The 17,561-nt window shown below is 41.1% G+C and overlaps 1 protein-coding gene across 2 annotated transcripts in view; it reads left to right on the top strand.

Annotated features, from left to right (window-relative positions):
• The window catches only part of b3gat2 (beta-1,3-glucuronyltransferase 2 (glucuronosyltransferase S)), a 50,947-nt gene that overhangs the window by 27,789 nt on the left and 5,597 nt on the right, over window positions 1-17,561 (top strand). For both annotated transcript variants that reach the window (XR_012595307.1, XM_074646945.1), the window contains exon 3: window positions 12,789-12,937. Coding sequence is in view for 1 of the 2 variants with exons in the window: in XM_074646945.1 (XP_074503046.1) it covers window positions 12,789-12,937 (149 nt within the window). In the remaining variant the exon portion in view is untranslated. The remainder of the gene's footprint in view (window positions 1-12,788; window positions 12,938-17,561) is intronic.

The raw sequence follows: 17,561 nt of genomic DNA, 5'->3' as shown, positions 1-17,561 counted from the left end.
AATCACGACGCAGGATTGCAGAGTCATGTTGAATAAAGCCGTTCTGAAAAGCGACAGATTAGATGGAATCTGAATTGGAGGAAACGCAGTAGTCGGAGGCATCTGGAAACTCACTATTATGTGCAACATTTATGTGTTGAATACAGCCTATTGTCTCAGAGAGTGTCCCCGGGCCTCAATATAAAGCTAGTCAAGTGTGTCCTGCACTCTTCAGTACATAGTAGCAGTGACTTCTGTTTATACTAAGAGGTGTAGACACTGTGTCGTCTTTTAAATTATTTCTAAAAACTCATTTTATAGACTGTTGTTTTTTATTAATGGACTTCTCTAATGGTTTCATGTGTTACTACTTTTGCTTTCTAAAATAACTGTAGTCTTTGCTCTAGAAGACAAATGCCACAATGCTGCAACTTACACTATATTTATGAGAATGAAATATTCACCAATAGTATGTTTCCATCTAACTCGTTTCAGGTGAATTTTAAATTGGTACATGAACTTGAAACGATACGGCAGACATTAATCCTCTGAGACCCACAATAGACCGTTTTTTGTCTTTTTTAGGGGGGTACAGTGGGTGTTTAGGGGGAGATAGCAGGTCAACAGTAGATGTCACATAGAAGTGGTGTACATTATCTGAAAGCTGGGAACCTGAAGATTAATTTGAGATGCAGCTCAGCACTGTGTGTCAAGTTGTTCTAGTTAATCAATTCATTCAAATACATTGTGAAAGTGTGTAAGGGTTTAGAACATTATGATAGAAGTATATGATGGCCATTCATGCTCTATTATGTCTCATAAATTGTCGCTGCAATTTTTGGGTTGATACCATTTGTCACACAGATTTGGTGCTAAATTTAAAAAAATTTCACCACTGGAGAATTGATAAAAATGGTCAATAATCCCTCCAAAATACCACATTAAGACACCAATCCCTTGAGGAACACCATAGAAAAAGCCATGCTGTGATTTGGTATCAAAACTTTTGACATTTTGAGATTTCTGTAAGAATTGCGTGTTTTGTCGATTAGATGGCGAGCGCTTCTGTTCTGGAAACTGCTCAGAAACCCCCTTATTGTCAATCTACCTAGGAAAGCCATCCATCTTCTGAATGCTCTAGTTCTCTAGTTTGTCGTTGCAAAGTTTCATGAGGCTGTGATTATCGTAGAGGTCACAACAGGTAATTTTATGCAGTGAGGTCAAATTTCAAAAAATGGTCTCACTATGTGAAATGGCTACTATGGGGACTATAATCATCATCGTCTCAGCTTTACAGTGGTACCCAATTTATGAAATTGAAAGACATGTCTGTAAAGGGGAGATTCGTGGGTACCCATAGAACCCATTTTCATTCACATATCTTGAGGTCAGAGGTCAAGGGACACCTGTGAAAATGGCCTTGCCAGTTTTTCCTTGCCAAAATTGAACCCAACTTTGGACGTTATTTAGCCTCCTTCCCGAGTTAGTATTACAAGGATGGTACCAATGGATTCCTTAGGTGTTCTAGTTTCATATAATATCTGTCTCTAACAGCAAGACCCAAGACTGAACCTGATACAGCCTCTGAAAGACAGTAAAGTCTGCAAGTCTCAGGGGGTTAAAAACCACAATATTTCAGCTGTTTTTTCCCCATCCTCATGGTGAAAACGTTGTGAATGCATCTGCTTCGGTTAGTGATAGAGTTTTCATATTGAGACACTGAGTCCAAATATGTCTTGTAGTCATTATCGTTTTAATGGAGAGTAAAGACTATAAGCAAACATCTCCAGATATCTATTTACATCTCCATATCTCCAGTGTAAAAATCCAATCAGAGGAGTGTTCAGCACCAGCGTTCCCTCTGACCTGAGAGAAAATAATTCATCACTGACCAAATAATAACACCTCAAGAGTCACCACTCAGTATCCCACTTCACCCACACATATACTGTATTTAGACTCCCTGCTGGAGACACTTTATGTTGGTAAATAATACAGATACAAATGATGATTGCATGCTCATCATTCCAAACACATATGTGGACACAGCCGGGGGCGCCGCCACAGAGCATTCACACACTCTCACACACACACACACATGCACCGGCCTGCCCTTGGGATTATTGTTAATTAAACCACGATAACAAGAGCGAGCCTCTCTTATTTTTTCCTCTCCTCCACCTTTCCCTGCTCCGCCACGACCGAGATCTCATCCCTCCATCCTCCTCCCAACCATTCCATTCCACCTAATCGCACACAAGCACACACACACTGTAATTATCAGCCTTACTTTTACACTGCACTATATAATTACACTGTCAATTTGCAACGCTAAGATTTACTGCCGCGGCTGTATTGCCGAGCATTTTTTGTTTTGTTTTAAATTCTGCCAGAACAACAATGGCTGTGCCCAAACGGCCCAAACTTCATTCACTCTTAAATTATTATTCATAGGATTTACAATGGGGTGTCTGCAGAGCGCTGAGTGAGTGCCAGTGCGTGTCCTAATAGTATTGTGTTAAACAGCGCTGTATTGTTAGCAGATCACTAAAGCCTCTATCTCCTGCTCTGTCTCATTTGGCTAGACACAATGGAGCCTGGACAATGATGGTGTGGAGTACTGCTGTGTGTGACATGTGCAAACACACACAATTACTACATGCATGTATCTATTTGAAAGACTAGAAAGCGCACACCTGCCGGCACTTGAATTGATACGAGTGGACAAGCGCACGTGTTCAAGGACACGCATGTAATTTTCCAGAAGCACATTCAAGATGCATCTATGCAAAAACAGGGCAAGTGAATATATGTGTGCACACACAGACACGCACACGGTGGTTGTACCGTTGTTGAAGTGGTACTTTTGGCTTGGGAGTGTTCCCTATAGATTGGGACATGAAAGTGTTTAACCCCCAGTAACCCCGGTGTTTATACCCTGCTCCTGAGATGGTGAGATGAGAGGAGGATAGAGACAGAGTGCTAGAGCCTTCCTCCTGCACTGAAGTACTATAGTAATAGTACTAGAGTTGAACTGAACAGACAAAAACACATTAGTCGCTTATAGCAAAGTGTAACTACAGATAAAGAATACATGTTCCAGATCATAAGTTCTTTATTTTTCAGCTTATCCTCTGACCAGTTTTAATACATCTGAGAGGTTAAATGGGTGCATATGAGCATCTTTACAGTGCAGAACTGAGGTTATTACTGTGTGAAGAGCCAGGAAAGGAAAATCTGTACAGCCATTTCAGCATGCATTTAAAAGGTGCAATGTGTAATACCTGGCCACATGCTCCAAATAAATACAGTCAGCATTTCACCTCTTCTACTGGGTCCATACAATCTAAATTTACAGTCATCAGTTGTGTAAAAAAAAAGCCAATTACTAACTAACAGCAGGGCAAAAATACGCAAAATTCAACCAAACTGCTGAAACTCTGAGAGCCGGCCAAAATAACACTGCTATCTTAAAATCTTCACGTGTGACAATGGCCTGTATTTTACATTAGCCATCTGTGTGTTTGCAGTGCCACTAACCGGGGGCTATAAGGTCCGTGAACATTTTGATAGTTTGTTTATTGGATTAAATCCAAAGTGTCAGAAACAAGAAAACAACTACTTGTATTAAAGTTTCATTCTCCTTGCGAAGAGGGGGCGGCGGTTCCGTGAGATAGACCTTCAGTGTAGTGGTTAGCTGTAACAACTCCATTCAGCCAGTGCAAATCCCAGCGCCAGAAGTCACAGGAGGCCACCAGCAGCACTGGGTCTAACCTGTGAAACGGCAGCAACAGAAAGTTTGCTGATCCGCCGGGGAGTTGGGGCAGTCCCACGAGATCAGACCCCGGCACTGGGGTTTGCACTGGCTGAATGCGACAGCTAACTGCTAACTGAAGGTCCGTCTGCTGCCTGCTCTTCTCCCTACAAAGGAGTCTCCTGGCGGCGGGGAGGACGAAACGATAATGTACATGTACCTTTACCCTGATTGACAAGCTCTCGGGGCAGCTCTACTTCTTGGTCCTCTCAAGTTGGACTGAGGACAGACTGGACGCTACAGGACGCCTCGCTTCTCGAGGTACACACGGTATTACAAGACAGGACGGGCGGGGGCAAGCTGGTTAGCATGATCATTTCAGTCGATATCTCTGCAACTCAAAACATAGACGTCTGTGATTTAACGTCAACACTGTAACGTCTTCACATTCTGTTGATCGTGTTAGTTCATTTTTTTATGTTTTAAACTAAACTACTGGCCAGATATTACATATTGCACCTTTAAGGAACAGGAGTATGATCTACAGTTGGATGAGATGTTGTTTGGTCCATTGTTAGAATGCTCTGCACCCTGATTTGGGGATGGAGCCTTCATCCTCTATGTCTGTTTAAGCCACATGTTGAAACATATTTTTGGTTTGCAGATTTTGCGCTTCACTTTGTTTACACTCATTCTAAAAAGCATTTTGCACAACATTTTAGCGTGAAAAGAAACTGGAAGAAAGTACTGCAGGTAAAAAAGTTATCCATTTATATTACCTTAATAATGACATTACAAATTCAAACTTTCAGTATTTAGTTAACGACGAGTTGCGTGGGAGCATTAGTGAGGTTTTGGACAAGGCGTCAATACACTCATTAGTAGGTGAAGATAGAGGCACACACGGACACACTAAAAATCCCAGGTTACGCAAGTATTTTTCTCGAACCCATCTTCATTCACATATCTTGAGGTCAAGAGGTCAAGGGACCCCTTTTGAAAATCGCCATGACAGTTTTCCGTCGCATTATTTAGCGTTCTTCCCTTCATGCTAGCATGACATGGTTGGTACCAATAGATTCTTTAGGTTTTCTAGTTTCATATGTAAGATACCAGTACTCTATCTTTAAAACTGAGCCTGCTAACAACCTATGAAAAAAAGTAAAGTCGGCCAAGGGCGCCGGAGCCCTCAAGGAGTGAAAGAGGTTAAAGAGGTTTTGGAGAAGACATCAGAACAATAGTCTTCAGTAGGTGAACATAGAGGCACACACAGACACACTAAAAATCCCGGGTTACGAAAGTATTTTTCTGGAATAAAGGGAACAGACTTTGCCGAGAATTCCTAGGAAATATCTTGATTCCTGTTATTAAACCCCACTTCTTGAACTACCAACTAATCATCAGTGCTTCCCTATTCTTTTAAAAGTCTGCTGATAGACTATGGGAAGATAAGGAGGTTTGTAATGTCGCAATAGGCTTGTGTTTAGGAAGGCTGGATTTGGGTTTACTGCTTACATCAAAACAAAAACAACTTCTGTTCAAGCCCATAAAAGAGCAATTATCTTTGAAATCATCACCCAGATGCTCATTGAAAGAAGTGAAATGTGCTAATGAGACCGTTCTAGTGCAAAATAACGTATTTACTGTGTCTTCTGAGAGAAGTTGGGACGGTTTTTGAATAGAAGTTTTCCTGGACCCGGCACCTACTGTAGCGGTCATTAGATCAACATTTCTGCTTGTTTTTGTCTCAGTTGGTACTTGTTGCCATGGTGCTTTTTCACTGCGGGTCCCATTGGTCACCTGTCAATCAAACTGTGTAGGTGGTACTGTGACACCTTTCTCCCATCTAAACAAAACAGAAACCTGTCAGTTGGAGGGTTTTTCTCTCAGGAAACACGACCTTGTGTGTTTACAGGAGCAGATATTCAAGTTTCCTGAAGTGCATCTCAGTGGAATCACTGTAGTGTTACATGAACTGGTGACAGAGGTTACCAAAACAGATCATTTATCATGGGCTTATGATTTTAATACCACAGTGTCGTGGTTGCTGAGTGTGCTTATATCCGTTTTTGCCCTGGAGGTAAACTCTTTTGTGTTTCATATCAGCCTCTGAATTAAAAATTAATCATAAAGCGATGAGATGGAACAGAGACATGTAAACTTAGAGGACAACAGAGTGATCACAGAGTTCCCTCAGGCTACCAAGGCTTCAGGTTACACCACAATAAGACAAATCAATACAGCACAAGAGGCCGTGACAGGCATTGTTTTCTCATTTCATGTATTTATTTAGTCTTCTTTTAACCTCTTGTTTTCCAGATTGGTTTGATTTAGATTTTTGATAGATATAATACTACGTTTTATAGTATTATAATGCAACACAACGCTGAAATGTAACACTTTTTGGGTGTTGTGGGGTCATTCAAATCAAAAGGAGGTTTTCTCTTCTTTGCTGGAGGAAAGATAAGGGGGTCCCTAATAGGGGTGTAGGAAAATATTCATATACATGAGTATCGCGATATTATGTGATGTGGTACTGTATCGATTCTCCAAAACACTGTATTGATTTTTAATTAACCTCTTGAAAATCTGACGGCCTACCGTCAGGCCCGGCCGCTGTTCGATCTTTCAAGGTTATAGCAGGTTTAAATTTAGAGTGAAGATACCAGCATCATATTAAACTGAGGTACCCAGTGGCACCACCCGTGTCATACTGCAAAGGAGAATAAATAACGCTCCAAAGTTATGCTAAATTTTAGTGAGGAAAAACTGGCATGGCCATTTTCAAAGGGGTCCCTTGACCTCTGACCTCAAGATATGTGAATGAAAATGGGTTCTATGGGTACCCACGAGTCTTCCCTTTACAGACATGCCCACTTTATACTACTGCTCCCATGCAGTTTTGTGCTAAAAACATTGCATTTTTTTGCATGCAGTTATTTTTGCCTATTCTAAAAATAGTGTATTTCTGGTGTGTTCTTTATACTTTGATAGTTTTCCTAAAATTAGATTTAAAAAAGCTCAATATATTGCCTCGCTTACAGTATTGCAATATATTGAGTTGTTATGTCATGATACTTGCCAATACACAGCCCTAGAGCCTAAAAACAACCAAAAAAACAGGAAATCCAGCCATGGTTTTTTTAAGGTAACTTGTCTTGGATGAAGGTGCTGGTCAGTGGCGAAGTTTGAGTTGGTGATGTCGCTAGATAAAGGGTTAGGTGGTCACCAAATTCCTGATAAGTCATTCACTAGTGACCAAGGATATCCACCTTAAAGGGGAACTCCGGTTTTGCCCTTCAAAGTCTGCTTACAGGTGTTGGGGAGTACTACTGCTATGTGAAAAGGCTTGTATAAATACTTGTTTTATGTTTCCAAAGGGAGCTGTGTGAAGTCTGATTCAAAAAATGCCTCAAGTGACTTTGTACAGAAAAAAATAGGCATGCAGATCAAAACAGTTGTTGATAACTTACTGTATGTTCACGGCCCAAGTAGGCTAATAATGAACTACAGGCAGATATTTTTTTCTCCAGAAAGGGTAATGTAGTATTCAATAGACACATACAGTCATATAGGTCAGCCAGAGTGGGTCAGCAGTAAAGTGGGACAAAGTCAGTGCAGAGTCTGGACAAATAGCCTCTGGGGCAAACGTGGCTCAGATAAGCTGTGATCTCCATATCACTGAGGCTGGCTGCAGGTTAGAAGATGTCTATCTTGTAATTGCTTTCAAATTTCTATCTGCTCCACCTGAGTTTCATTCATCTCTGTGATTAGCCTGCAGTATTGCACACAGAGCAGTAATGAGCTTGATACCAGAGTCACCTAACAACTCTATACGTATTGTATCAGGGTCTGCGGTTTCTTTGTGTAGGTATAAGATTGTGCAGTGGTTGGACTTTGCTTATAGCATTTGAGTGGCTTTTTTTTTTTTACCTTAAAATGTTAAAATGGTGGGAGCAGCAGTAGTCAGACTTACCAGATGTAGACTGTGGGTATAAGTCTGCCATTGGCCACGTATTTCACACAGCTTTCTCATCCCCTTCCGCTATCTGCACTATCTATTTTGTAAGGGCACCGTTGCTGCAGCCTGTGCTTAGTGCTGCCAAAGACGATTGTAATTGGTTTAACGAAATACAAACAAGCCAGAGTGTTTTTTTCCCAATACCAGAATGATAATGTGTGGAGCCAGGGGACGTTCAGCTAGGGCGCAGCGTTGCCAGATGTACAATAATTATTATATTTGTACAATAATTTTGCCCTCTGTACGATAAACAAAATATGGATCCTTTGTCTGTGTTTACGCATCTTTTCTCACGTGACCTCTTTCTAGCCAATCATGCTTGGTGTAGGATATGATGTTGATGAACGTTGATGACTTGCGAGCATGGCTGTTGTTCTCTCCTCCTCCTGTCTTGTGATTTGATTTTATATTAGTAAGCTATCACAAAAAATGTCAGACTGTTGGACTTATGGACTCATACCCCCTTCCACGCATCATAGCTACGTCAGCTTGCTCTGACCAAAAAATAAGAAATGGGTAGATTTGTAGGCGTGTCAAAAAACATGTGTTTTGTAAAATTACACATTTGACCCACCTGTCCACCAGAGGATAGCGTGCCAGTGTCACGTTTGCCTTGCTGAGGCGTGAATATTACACGCATGTATGAAGGTGCAGTACCAGCAGAGGGCAACAAAAACACTCACTTCGGTTTAGGAAAAAACGTCATGGTTGGCCTTAAAATAAGTACGTAAACTAAGAAAAATACGTACTGAATCAATGTAACATCAGTACGGAAAACTAACGTCACTTACGTCACTACAAATCACGTCACAAACATCACTAACGTAACTTACAAAACAAAGCATCGGTCTCAAACACCGGTCTCCTGGTTGAAAGTCCTGTGTTTGTTGGAGTGAAAAGCCAAAAGCAGGAACAGCTTTTTTATTGCATGCCTTTGCCTGACACATTATTATGTAATTCATACACCTTTTCATGCGACTGGGCTGAGGAGGAATATGTGAAGAGATACATTTCAGCTGCTTTGTGTGAATTTGCGTTGTGTTGGTTGACGAATGAAGCATTTTACCCTAAAATATAGTAGTTATCAGTACAAGTATAACCTTCAATCTGTAAACATTGGTTCAGTTTAAGTCTTTAAAACTGCTCTGTCTCACAGTATGTATGTTTGTGTCTGTATGTGTGAGCGAGTACAAGGATGTGTTTGTGGTGGCTGACCATGGCCTAAAATGCAGCAGACTTAAGCCTTTACAGTAGTGGGATGATAAGCCAAAGCCATTTGCATGTCTACAGTTTCTCTCTGTGTGACCCACGCTGACACTCACATTACTCAGAGGACTGCTGTCTGCTGGCCGTGTGTCAGCTCCTCGGGATAGCTGCAGGCTAGAAAATGCTGCTCAGCCAGGGGGAGAGGGAAGAGAGAGGAGGCGAGGATGGTGAATTACTTGGGGTAATTCACCACCAGTACTAATGCACTGATTGCCAAGGCGTGCCACCCACTAACGATTTGCATAAATAAATATTCAGTAATTATGCCGAGACCCTGTGCACGGAGGATCGCAGCAATTTCTGAAAATATCCTCCTGTCACGCTCTAAACTAGAAACTTCCGCATCCCTCGGAGAAATGCTGCTCTGCTTAAAAACACAACTACACCTACACTTATATTTTCTGTCTCGATGGGGCATTTAAGGACCGTATCAATGTTTTAATTTACTACAAATTACATATGCTTTAAAATGCACCATAGAGTTTGGACTAGACAATGGGTTTTCCTACCTTCCAGGCAGCCGCTGGTTTCAGGATGTATGAATATGAACTTACAGAGACTTGACACAGAGTCAGTTTGATTTTTTCATCAATATACATTATGCTTGTGAAAGGGAAAAGCATACATCATTTTAAAAGGCTTCCGGTTTGGCGATTTCAAGTATTAGTGTGAAGCTCCAACATCCGATACTTCAGAGTCTGGCTAAACAGCAACATTTAAAGTAAAATCACGTTGCAGATGCTAGGTTTAAAGGAATAGTTTACATTTTAGAAAAAACGCTTATTTGCTTTCTTTACGAGAGACATGACAAGATCAAAACCACTGTCATGTTTGTGCGCAGGCTGTTCTCATACACCATTCGTAGTCATACCTACGAAAAGTAGACAGTGCACTGTCATTTATCCAATATCCCACAAAATAAATTCATATATAATCCACGTAATCGTGAACCAGGAAGTATAAAGAGCGACAAACTCAGCATAGGGAGGAGGTCGGGGTGGATGGGTGAGTCAAAAAACACCGGACTTTCGCCCAGGAGGCCGCTGTTCATACGTTGATTTATTTGTCACGCAACTTCCGTATTTAAATTACGCCACTTCCAGAGTTATTTTAACCCAAACCATGATCTTTTCCTAAACCAAACTAAGTCGATCTTTTCCTAAACCTAACTAATTACTAAACTTAAAGCTGACACGTGCAGAAAACGCACACAAAAATGAGGAATAACTTTTCGTAGGAAATCATACGAACCGTTGTATGAGGATACGTTACGCGTTAAAATACTTTGCTGAAGTCTGGAGTCAATGTGTAATAATAACAGCACGTAACTCAAAACCACAAACTGAGTTTTCGAGGTGTTTGTAGGTGGATTTTTGAACTTTGCACACAGCCAGGCTAGCCGTTTCCCTCTGCTTTCAGTCTTTATGCTAAGCTATGCTAATCACCTCTTGGCTCCAGATCCATACTTTACGCTCAGATAGACTGATACTGATCTTCTTCTCTAACGTCTAACAACACAGCTCATGAATATGAATTACTGTACTCCATCACAGCCTGAGGAGGTAGATTTATGTTGTACGCTAGCTCATGAAAACTGAGCTCACTTAACAAAATGCTGTCTTTTGGCACTTTCAGCCAGCTGACTGGCCGGACCATCTCAGTCAAGCAACTGAGAGTGAGAGTGATATGCAAAGTTCGATTCTACTTGATCCATAAGCTAATGAGCAGAGGACTGCGGTGAAAACGGTGGATCAATGGTTTATGTGAATGTCGGTCTCTTTCTCTGCTCTTATTTCTGTCTCCTGACTCAGCAGGAAGGCTGAGGGAGTTACTCAGCAGGCAGAATGAAGGAGAGAGACGGTGCTGATGGGATTTTTTTTCATCCCAGTGGGGGTGTCCTGAGGCTACAGTGTGGGGTCTTAAAGGGAAATGCCACAGAGAACAAGAAATTATAAGGATTACAGTATTATCTGTAATTTCTTTTAACCGTTTAACTGATAGCATTAATCAGTAAAAAATCGTAATGTCGGTTAAACGGTTAATTATTAACATCCCTAGTTGGTTCGTTTGCTTTCACACCACAAACAACACTCAACAGAAACCACCTTTTCAGGTGGTCTCGGTCCAGTTGTTTGGTCCGCACCAGGGTTCGATTGACCGCTTTCACACCAGACCAAACAAACTGCACTAACCGGGCAAAGGGATTTCTTTTTTTTATCGTTTTAACCGAACCAAACAGGTTAGGTGTGAAAGCACCCTGAGGCTACTTTGAGATACAGAGCAAAGGTGGGCTACCCACATACTTACAGAACCGGAGTTACATCCAGGTAACTTCTAAGGTTATTTCACTTTGTCTCATTATATGAGACAGCTGCTGTGCAGAGTGAAGTGATCGTGGTGAGCAGACGGTTTGCAGCAGAGACGGCTTTGTTAGATGCATGTTACTGAAAAAGAGAAGTTTCTTTAATGTTGTCTTCACTATTTCCACGGCAGAATGTGAGAGTGTGTTTGTTTAATCATTATATCATTTAGTTAGGAGAGCTGTCTTACAATTTTGGATGATTGGATTATTAGAAAAACTGATAATATGCTTACTGAAGTAAGGGCCAAATGGAGGACTAACTATCAAACTATCAAGTAATAAACTCTCAAGAGCATCACATAAAAAAGCACTGCCAACTAACTGAACAACAAATGTTACACACAATCATTTTCATTCAATCAACATCTTTAAAAGAGGTTTGACAATCATCAGTTTAATGTGTTTTAATAACAACTTGATGCAGTTAGAGATCCACAGAGGCTAGAGTCTTGAATTTCAAGAGCATCCGTTAATAAAAAATGCAGAATTACTTAACGTTGCAATAACAAACATGCCGAACGCATCTGCAGACCGTGGCAGATGAAAAGAGGCCTATACCTCAATGCCAGACAGAGAGGGACACTTAACTGAATATTTACCACAAACTCTGAAAAAAAGCAATTTATATCTAAAGGTCCAAGGATTCCTATTCTTCACTCGGTGCTCGTACTCTGAGCACTTTGATGCGTCAGTAAAGGGTTAGCAAGAGGTGGAGGCCAAAATATATAAAGGAGACGCGTCATGTGTCACCTTCAGACCTCTGGCTTCAGGGTCAGACAACACATCGGATGTGTGAATGACGTGTTCACACACATGTCGATGGGAACAAGGTTAAATACGGCAGCAGAGGAGGTTAGCTTTTGTGTTTAGTTTGTTGCCTTTCATTTGGCTTTAAAAGTATATAAAGTGAATACGTGGATAATTTGATTTATGGAAGATAATTTGAACATTAATCTCACTATCAGAATCTCTTTTTAACCTTCAAAACATATTTCTGCTTGTACTGCAGGACAGCTAATGTCTTTCAAAGCAATTACGTGGTGTCACATTTTCTCCCACTGTTACCAATTTTTCTAATCAGGTTGATTAAATCTGGTTGCGAGCCAGCCATTAATCCCCACCTCTGCTACAGCACACGGCATCATGAGCGTTTTGACTTCCCTCTGACTTTCTGGTGCCGTCCTTCTCATCTATAGTGCAATTATCTCAGGAGAATGGCAGACCCCTGTGGTGAAGGAATTTCATATCAGCCATATCATAGTCATTAGATACACTAATGCACTCTATCATTTTCTGCTGTGATTATAATAGACTCATAATGTGCTTTTAATCCATGCTGGCTAACCTCCTCTCTCCCTTCCTCTGTCTTTGCTCACGCATTTCCTCTCCCTCTCTCTCTCCCTCAGGTTTTGCGGTGAACCTCCAGGTGATTCTGGCGAACCCGCGGGCGCAGTTCAAGCGGCGCGGCTCCCAGCCGGGAATGCAGGAGTCCGACTTTCTCAAGCAGATCACCAAGGTCACCGAGTTGGAGCCCAAGGCCAACAATTGCACTCGGGTCAGTAACCAGGCGCTGCTATCACCATGGCAACAAATTGAAAATGCTTTTTTGACTGTGTAACAATTAGGGTCAATGGCCTTATGTGGTGCTCACAAGCCGCTTCACACCAAGTACGTTTTGTCTGAAAAAATCGCACGGACATTTTATAAAAGCTAAATTTTGTGGGTTCTTATGAACGGGCAATTTCAGCGGATTTCCACCTGCAGAAAAATATGTTTGACCAATGAAATCCTTTGTTCCAACTAATGTCATAAAAAATATTGCCGTCATTCTGCATAATAATTAGCTAAGTGTTGCACAGAGAGCAGGTATTTTCAGAGCAATGGGCGTAAGGGACTGTCGGACAAATGGTCTTCTTTCAGTCCAATGGGAAATTTTTTTAACTATTGGTGTTTCGAAATAACAACGGGCCGTCCCCTTCTCAACACCCATTAATATACGACAAACACTACTAATTCAACAATCAAATAAAGTACAATATATGGCTTGAGATTGCCCAGCAGCTGGGATATGATGAAGATGGTAGCTGATATGCACTTGCTAATGTTACATGTTGGTCACAACAAGGCTAGCCACAACAGCTTACATTAGGGTCTGATTAGATGTATTGTGTAGGTAACGTCAGCCTCTAAGATATTGGATAGGTTTTTGTTGTGTGGAGTGGACACGGCACTATTTAGGAGGAAACTCATTTGGCCTCATCTACGAAAATGGAAAACGACAACGCGATATAATTTGTGCATGCAGATCTTTCGTATTCTCGCACTGTATTTTACATCACACTGGTGAGAAACAGCTTTACAGCTTCATGCTGAAATGGAGGACATTAAGTAATTGTGAAAACACAAAAGGTGTAGATACTTTTAAGTTCAATATTCAGAGATTCAACGAGGTTCATCCTCAATGACTTCGTAACAACCGGATTAAGTGTGTAGTGTACGATGAAGCTTGTCAGATTTTCCACAGGTGTTATTTCTTTACCTCATGACCTGACTAGGGTTGGGCGATTGGAGGAATTTATCGGCCATTGGCTGAGTCCATCGCTGGTTGTCTTATTGGGAGATGTTTGTCATTTTATTGGGCTAATTTCATGGTCTGACTCCAAAGAACAAGCATATTTTCCCATCTAACTTGGTGAAATAAGGGTTTATTTTGACCAAAACAGAGTTGGTGATTGTTGGAAAGACTAAGACGGTTTTGGCGTCAGCATGTATCAGATATATTTCTGAAATAAACAGATGGTAGCTTTGCATTACACTCCTGATTTCTATGCACACTCCTTCCCTTGCACTTCTCTTTTAAGGGTCAATAACAATTTTAATTATAGTGATTTTTCTACATTTCACCTCTTACAGTCACTGCTGTCTGATTATGCAGGGCCAGGGGTCCCCTATATAATAAGTACGTTATCAGACTGCAACCTTGCATAGTGAAGGTGGATGGCACTGACTAGGGTTTAATAAAAGCCCAGTTTATCTGTCTTGTGTGTGTGTGTGTGTGTGTGTGTGTGTGTGTGTGTGTGTGTGTGTGTGTGTGTGTGTGTGTGTGTGGCGCAGATATTAAATTTGCGTCATAATAATGGCTATCATCACAGCAGCATAACCATGGGGTATCTCTCCCCACTATTGACAGCATGAGTCATGCTTTGAGCTGGTGGCTGGGGCTAAACTTAGACACACGGAGCTTGGATTGGATAGAAATGGCGTTATAGCGCTATCAATTCTAGTTGTGTGCTTAGACAGCTCAGATCGATGCAGCTCATCTCAAATCACCACAGCCCCTGTTGGCACTTGGTTTTATGAAGCCACTCATCCTCTTGACAACCATCACAGAGCTGCCTTAAAGGACTTTTGTGAGAAATGGATTCTATTACATCTTTACCTTTTAAAGGAATACGTGGACTAAACGTCAAAAAACTATTTGTTCCAAGCAAGCACAGAGTCATTCATTTACAGTTTTTTTAATTATTTTTTTTATTGCTTTTCTGATAAAGTTTGAGGCAAGATTAGCAATGGGTATGTGAGTCATAGCCTGACACTGAATTGTCTTTTTGAATGGTCTCAATCGCAGTTTCAAGTCTTCTTCAATACAGCATGATTTTCATTTAGTAAATTATGGTCCCATTTAGAGTCAAATAGACCATAAAGCAGGGGATGCTTTAGGGCGTTGCTACGTTATGATTAACAGATCGCTACCACAGCGTTGTCTGGTCTGGGTGATGTGCGTGTTTTCATCTTACAACTTTAACCCTTTCATCAGGTGCCAAAGTTACATTTGCATGAGTTTTACACTGGAAGGAGATTTGCAATTCTAACATGAAGTACTGCATTTATTGTGTTGTATTTTACAACGAGTATTGTTTTATTACACGGCTGTGTAGAATACTCAATTCTGATTGGTCAATCACGGCGTTCTGCGGTCTGTAATTTCTCTATAACAGACCGTCACTATGGGTGCAGCTCTGATGTTGGACTCTGGCGGACCGTTTTTGTGTCGAAATATTGATTTCTTAAGTAAGTAGCTGTGTAATAAGCGGGATAATGTACAGCTAGCGGGTCATTGTTGTGAAAGAAACCCCTTCAGGGCGATGAGAGACAGAGTACAGCATCGCCGTGTCGGGGATTCTTTCACAACAATGACCGGCTCGCTGTACATTATCCCTTACTTAAGATGTTTGTAGTAAACAATATCAAGACGATAATTTCAACTACTGGCCAAAAAATCCAGAAGTTGAGACGGACGTAGCCGCAGCAGGGCTTTGGTTTTTAGTTTTGTTGATGAATATTTAGTAAACTGAATCATTTAATCCTGCTCCTATCTCTCCTTTACTCTGCACACAGTATTTTCATTCTCCGTGGAGAAAAGTGCAGCAAGCAGCTGCTTCACCTGGAATCAACAAATGTGAAATCTCAATTTACTGTTTCTCGCCGTATGTGTGCAGGTCACATCCTTGCACTCTTAAGTCCCTGGTGGGTTATGGGTAAATGTTTCCTGCAGGGAATAGGATAAAGACCCCCGGAGTTGCCGGATCATCATTTACAGCTGGCTGCTGCTGCTGCCGCTGCAGACAGCTCTGTGTTGAAACTATCATCATCATTATCAGCCCCATTACACTAATGGAGGTGCCCTGCCGCCGATATTAATACAGGCCATTAGCGGGCTATGACATCATCAGTCAACACCCAGCACCGTATAGACAAGAGGATGTTATATCAGCATTTATCACATCACAGCTACAAAAGCAGCAGGACGTGACATCATCACTCTTGAAGAATCTTAAAGGAATAGTTTAACATTTTGCTTTTAAGTTAAGATAAGGTCTTAAAGGAACAGGGTGTAACATTTCGGGGGATCTTTTAGCAGAAATTAATATATTATTCATAACTATGTTTTCATTAGTGTATAATCACCTGAAACTAAGAATCGTTGTGTTTTCGTTAGCTTGGAATGAGCCCTTCATATCTACATAGGGAGCGGGTCCTCTTCACAGAGTACCCAATGTTGCACCGCCATGTTTCTACAGTAGCCCAGAACGGACAAACCAAACGCTGGCTCTAGAGAGAGACTTTTAATGTTTTTACGTTACCTGAAGGCCACCGTAGTTCTCCAACATGCGTGTGAAACTGCATTAACGTGAGCTGCAGAGTGCAAAACCGTGGTACCGCCAGCCGCCGTCACTTTACCGCAGTCTTGGAAAGGGAGGAGTGGTGACTGAAAGGACTGGAAACAACTAAAACAACACCTCTAAAGCTCATTAATTATGATGATGGTAAATCTAATTTGTTTAATCCGTAGAGAAATATTCATGTTAAAATGACCATATATGGTTTTAGAGGAATTTAGTCCAGCTGATAATCCCCCGTTAAACGTGTTGTTACCTTGGACCTTTTTTTTTTTTTTTTTTTCTTTTAACCGTCTCCTGGCTGTAACTTTATATTGAATGGACAGATATCTCTCGGCAAGAAAGCAAATATGTGTATCTCCCACAATATCAGCTTTGCAGCTAATAGAGGGGCTTTACCTGAATTGCTCCAAGCTATAGACCAGACCAGCATCGCGTCATCGCTGAGGCTGCGCTCCCTTTTGAGGGAAAGAAACTGGCTGTCACAGGAGAGAAAATGATGAAAAGCTGTTGTGTAGCGGGTTAACTGAGGCGTTCACACTGAGATCTGACATTTAATACGTGAATATTCACTGTCAGTGTGGAAAATGGCTAAATGATGCTGATGACAGTGATTAGCATGGCGAGCTAACGTTAGTTTTGTGTGTGGCTTCTGCAGTAATACAGTCAAACATTAATGTTATAGCAGCATCAGACTGTCGTCTCCAACTAAATCTCAGCCTATAGGTCAAACAGTTGTCTATTTACACATTGGTTATTTACAGACAACACGTACGTGATTAATGCCTAACATGATTCAATCAAATATGTAGAGATGTCTGGATAAGCAATATCCGGCCAGTGTGTTAATTTTTTTAAGTTTTCACGAACACTCAGGTTCAGGCAAGGTCGCAAAATAATTATTAGACATGTGTATAAAACAAGCGTTCGTATAACAAGAGATGAATGCGTACGAACTTACGAAATTACAATCCAAACATACATCAAATTGCATTGAAG

The sequence above is a fragment of the Sebastes fasciatus genome, chromosome 9 (assembly GCF_043250625.1).
Source record: "Sebastes fasciatus isolate fSebFas1 chromosome 9, fSebFas1.pri, whole genome shotgun sequence".
Classification (NCBI taxonomy): Eukaryota; Metazoa; Chordata; class Actinopteri; order Perciformes; family Sebastidae; genus Sebastes; species Sebastes fasciatus.
This window is presented reverse-complemented; position numbering and strand designations above follow the sequence as displayed.